We start from the raw sequence: 5,767 nt of genomic DNA, 5'->3' as shown, positions 1-5,767 counted from the left end.
GTAACATGTTGTGCACACACTTCAGGGCAGCTCCACTTGCGGCCACATGGCGGCGCTTATCTGGAGCTTGTGGGTATTGTTCGTATGTGTGTGTGTGGGTGTTAGTCCCGGTCGTGTGCGTTTTGAAGCAGGATGTGGCAAGATGGACCTCAACACCCCCACACCCCTCCACCCAGCCTCCACCCAACCCACTGAAACCATCATGGCAGTCGTTGCATGTTCCTCTTTTTTGTTTTTGTTAAATTTCTTTTTTTAACATTTCATGACCAATATGGGAAACCCACAATTGTTTCATTTGACTTTTTATTTCTTTATTTTTGTGGGTGAGGCGTTATGGTGGAAACCCCCCCACCCCCCAAAAAAATACCCAAAACCACCTCGGTATGAAATGTGTGTCTAATGAGTTGTCATTTTTAGTTTCTCTTTCTCTTGGTTAAAAGTCAGTAACGGAGTAAGGCAGCGTCATGTCGTCTTTCTGGGACATGGTAGAAAACTAAGCGGGAGCTGCAAAGGGGAGACAGGCAAACCAGGCATGGCTCCTCCAACCCAGAGACGTTATTTTGACCTTGAACTGTTCCGGAGGAGTCTCCAGGGGGCGCCATCCGAGTCATAGTCTTTAGTGCACGAGTCAAACGAAAGCCCTGTAGATAAATACGTTTGGATCGTAGCCGTGGGTCCACCAAAAATGGCCGACGGTGACGGCTGACGTCCAAAATGGCCGACAACAGTCGTTCACTCCCCAACTGTAACGTGTGCTTTGAGCGGGTGCGGCTGTTGGGCTCCGAGGGGCGGCTCCTTCCCCGACATCCTCCCTCCGCTCCTTCCCTGGATCTACTTCCTCCCCGCGCCGGGCGTCTTGGGGCTGGGGCTCTTCTTGGAGATAGTGGGGATCTTGGAGGGTTTGGCGCCGCCTCCCGGCCGCCGCGGCGTGTCGGACGCGTCCGAGCACACTGAGCGCGAGTCCTGCAGCTCCGAGGCGTCCGAGGCGTCGCTGCCCCGCCGGCTGCTCGCCCGGCTGCCCGCCCGGCTGCCCGCTCGGCTGCCCGCTCGGCTGGTGGCGCCGCTGGCGGTGGAGCCAGCCCGCTTGGGGTCTGGGTGGAGGGTGGGGGGTAGAGGAGAAACAAAGCGAGGAGGAGGCAGAGAAGGGAAGACATAGAGATGGACAAACAGGGAAACAGTAGTGGGTTAGAATGGTTGATCAGGCCCTGAGAGGAGCTGGGTATGGGTAGAAACCAGGTAACTATTAGTTACTACGGAATTGCTTTGTGGTTCAATCCCTGCAAACTGTCCAGTGCCACTGCCCCTGTGCAAGGCATTAACCGCACAGTAAACACAGTAAACCTCTCTGGTTCCTATACTCTGGCTACTAGAATGAACTCCAAGAACTGAGACGTTTTTCACCTCGTATCCTCTTGTTTCACTAATTCACTTTATATCCACTAAATCCATGGGGATGGACTCCCATGGATTTCTCAGTGTCAGTTTGTTTTTCCTTTTCTTATGATCACATACATACATCTGTCCGATAGAAACACCTACTGGTCCACGCATCCATCGTACGTGTCCCTTCTACGGGGCTCCTGACCATCTGGTCTCACTCTGAGGGCGTGGTTTGAGGGAAGGTGTCAGGCGGCCAGACACCTACTGCCTCAAAGCACCAACCTTTTTGTCAATGTAGCTGTGAACCAAGAGGGACTGGAACAGCAGCACCATAACCCTAACTAATAACTACAAACTAAAATACCAGTGTCCTGTTTCGTCTACTACTGGTCTCAGTGTTTGTCACCTGAATTGTGAATTAATTGTCTTGTTGCGGAACAAAAATGGAGGGAAAATTTTGTCGGGGAAATAATTACTAAATGTCTTATTTTGTTTTTAGACAACATTGCTGAAATTCTCGAGAAATATATATGAAAATATATACAGTACATTTAAAATATATAGTGTAAACATGTTTCATTTGACGGTTTGTCGTCAACATACAGTTCAACATTTCTCAACCCTGCACTGGACACCAGGGGGCGTCGCCTTTAACAGACTTTGGCCTTTTAGGGTCCAGGTTTTGGGACCCTCCTTACCGGTGCGTGAAGATTTGCCGCTGGCGGGCGTGGTCCCTCCGTTCTCGCCCGTCAGGGAGCCTCGGCTCGAGTGGAAGGTGGGCCTCTTGAGCTTGGAGCCCGATGCCGCGCCCTGAGGGGGATGCGAGGGGGGAAAAGTCACAAAGCGACAACGCTAATACTAACGCTAACTGGAGCCGGATCAGGGCCGCTTTCGCCGCTACAGGGACGGAAAGAAACAGCTGCGACGCTGCTAAGAACGTCGCATCACATACACAAGGACATGACTCGGGCTGAAAAGAATTATAAAGAACACAAACTAAATCCAAAATTATATTAGAGGCTGTCCGCAAGATTTTTCCCTTTTCATTTGAAAGGAACTTATCATTCACTTCACCGTCCTCTTGGTTACACGAGAGGAATCACATATTTAAACTATATGTGTGAAAAGGATCAACAGAGCATTCAGACAACCCTGTATTATAGAGTAAAGTATTTTTAACACTTTGAGAAAACTTTATGTAACAAATAATAAATGTAAACATGTCCAAACACAGACAATAAAAACGTAAAAGAAAATCGTACATTTTAGTCTGGCAATTCCAATTCCATCTTTAATCTCGAAAGTGTAAATTCTTATCCTCAAAACTTTTGACTTTAACCTCCACGTTTCATCTTTGTTTCCTTAAAATGTCCATTTTATTCAAGTAATTTCAATTTTATGCTTGAAATAGAATAATATACATATATTTTTTTGAGAACCCTAATAGTCTTTTGTTGGTATCAGATGTCAAATCTTAGACCAACGTTTTTATAATTGCTATTTTTCCATTTCCCCAAATAACAGCTTTCATTCGTTTGAATAAATAAATAAATAAATAAAATTTAGTTATTGCTATAAGCGCGCTGACTGGGTTTGGGGTTAGCTGGCGCTGGGGTGGGGGGTGGGTGGGGGTTGAGGGGTGAGTTAGTGGCCGGGGTTCCGGATGGGGGTCGGGTGAGGTAGGGCGGGTGTGTTACCTCGTAGCCGTGCTCGGGGCAGCAGTGGCACTTGGTTGGCGTCGGAGTTTTACTGTGTGCCAGCCACGGCTTGGCGTAGTCGCGAGAGTGGGTGTGGGAGGACTGGAGGGGAGGAGGGAGGGAGGCGAGGAGGAGGGGATGAAGGAAGGAGGAGAGGAGGGAGGAGGCAAGGAAGGTGAAGAGGAGCCGAGGAAGGGCGAGAGGAGGAGAGAGGAGGCAAGGAAGGGCAAGAGGAGGGAGGATAAAAAGGAAGAAGGGGAAGAGGAGGGGAATGTCAGTAAACAAGGTGAGGTGAGGGAGGTAAAGAGGTGAGGGAGGAGGGGAGGGGGGGAACCAGGGAACATGAGGTGAGGGGGGTAAATGAGGCGAGGAGGGAGGAGGGAAGTAGGCGAGGAAGGAATGAAGGAAGGAAGGAAGGAACGAGGGAGGGAGGAACAAACAAAGGAAAGAGGAGAGCAGGAAGGAGGGGAGGAAGGAAGGACAGAGGAGAGGAGGGAAAGAAGGAAAAAGAAGAGCGGGTATCAGCAAAGATAAGGAGAGGGAAAGAAAGAGCCGAGGAGGGGGAATGGGAGTGTGGAACGAACGAACGAACAAAGGCAAGAGGAGAGTGGAAGGAAGAGGATGTGGAGGATGGAAGGGGGAGTTGGTGGAGGGGAAGGGGAGAGGAAGGAGGGAGGGGAGGAAGGAAGGAAGGAAGGGAAGAAGAGGCAAGGAGGGAGGGCGGGAGGGGAGGCAGGCAGTTGGGAAAGTTGGCAGGAAGTAAGGTGCGAGAGTTTTTCGTGCGAGAGTGGATGAGAATTTTGTTCATTTTTGTCGTTTTATTTTCATTTTGTTGTTTAAACACAGAACCAAAGGGAAGCGCGGAGGGACATGTTTTCGGAGCCAGGTTAACAGCAGCAGCAGCAGCAGCAGCGGGGGGGGGGGGGGGGGGGGGGGGGGGTTGGATGATGGACGCGGAGGGATGGAGGGAAGGAGGGGGGAGACAAACAAACAGAGCAAAGAAAATCAAACGACAAATAAACAACAAATAAAACAAAAAGTCTCACAGTTAAGGAAGCAAGTGATTTCTGATGTGCGACAACAACGGGAGGTAACCACGGCAACACGCAACACAACAGGCGACACACAGACCCAGTGGCGGAAGCAAATTATTTATTCTATTTAGAATTATAACATAGAAAAGTCAGTATTTTGGTTTAAGTGTGATCATTTTGCTGGGGACCCCCAGGAACCTCTGGCAGGACCCCTGTGGGGGCCCCGGACCCCACCTTGAGAACCACTGCAATAGGGCAATTTATTCAGTAATTTAAATCCCATAATTAGTACACTATATAGATATACATAATACACAATATTGACTTCATCAAAATAAGGAATAAAATATACTATATAAGTATAACACTATACTGTATAGATATAACACTATAAAGATATAAGTAGTCCACTATATAACATTATATGAATATAAATATACACTATATACAGTACATATAACACTATATAGATATAAGTAATTTCACTATATGAATATAAATATACACTATATACGTTATATATAACATTAGATATAAGTAATACACTATACTGTATAGATATAACACTATAATACACTATATAACACTATATGAACATAAATAATACACTATATATGGTATATATAACACTATAAAGATACAAGTAATACACTATATAACACTATATGAACATAAATAATACACTATATATGGTATATATAACACTATAAAGATACAAGTAATACACTATATAACACTATATGAATATAAGTAATACACTATATGAATATAACTTATACACTTAATACAGTATATATAAGCCTATAAAGATATAAGTAATACACTATTTATACTATATGAATATAAGTAATATACAAAGAAAAAACATCAAAGCAACACACCCACACACACACACACACACACACACACACACACACAGTGCTTTTGACAAATCCAATGTAAACAGTCAACGAACAAGAGAAGTTCAAATAACACATGAGGACACACAACATGGTGGTTATGGGTTTACTGGCTCCTTCCAACGTCTTTAAGGAGGGTGAGGCAGCTTGTGTGTGTGTGTGTGTGTGTTTGTGTGTGTGTGTGTGTGTGTGTGTGGGGATCACGGGTTAGAGTAGAGACACATTATAAACGCATTATATAATAACTAATTTGTCAAAATGTTTTCACCTTTATTGTTATGGAATAACACCCACATTTTGTAATAAAAGTCATGAAAGCAATACGTTTTGATGCATCTTGTAATAATACATAATGTGTTTTATTACGTATTTTATCACCTGCTGCCAGGGTTGTAAGTTTTTTCCATGAATATATATTAATTCAACACATTAGGCAATAATAGACCAACGTTGCTGTTTTCGTTTACATCAAGAGTCACTTTTTAGTATATGCGAAATGTTGTTTTTTGGGTCGATTATTACAAGATGCGGCAAAACTTATGAAATACTGCATTTATTATGTTTATTACATAGTTATTACAAAATGTGGGCGTCATAATAATTAATATAATAAAGTTCACATTGATTACATTTTGGCACCATGCAACGGGCATTATTAGGTAATGCATTGATCCATAGTTCTTTCATCCCAGTATTGTGTCCGTTGAAATAAACTTAAAAAAACCTTTTTGTAAATTGTGAATTTGCCCATTTCTCT

General features: G+C 44.6%; 1 protein-coding gene across 1 annotated transcript in view; it reads right to left on the bottom strand.

The window, feature by feature from the left end:
• Nucleotides 1–683: 683 nt before the first annotated feature.
• macf1a (microtubule actin crosslinking factor 1a) overlaps nucleotides 684–5,767 on the bottom strand; it is a gene marked incomplete at its 5' end in the record, with an annotated part of 253,846 nt that continues 248,762 nt past the window's right edge. Inside the window, 3 exon segments of the mRNA XM_079998137.1 lie at nucleotides 684–1,091; nucleotides 2,079–2,190; nucleotides 3,078–3,179. Coding sequence (XP_079854263.1) covers nucleotides 832–1,091; nucleotides 2,079–2,190; nucleotides 3,078–3,179 — 474 coding nt within the window. The 3' untranslated portion in view covers nucleotides 684–831.

The sequence above is a fragment of the Zeus faber genome (genome assembly GCF_960531495.2).
Source record: "Zeus faber genome assembly, chromosome: 1".
In the NCBI taxonomy this organism is placed as follows: domain Eukaryota; kingdom Metazoa; phylum Chordata; class Actinopteri; order Zeiformes; family Zeidae; genus Zeus; species Zeus faber.
The sequence above is the reverse complement of the archived record's forward strand: the minus strand, read 5'-3'. Positions and strand labels throughout refer to the sequence as shown.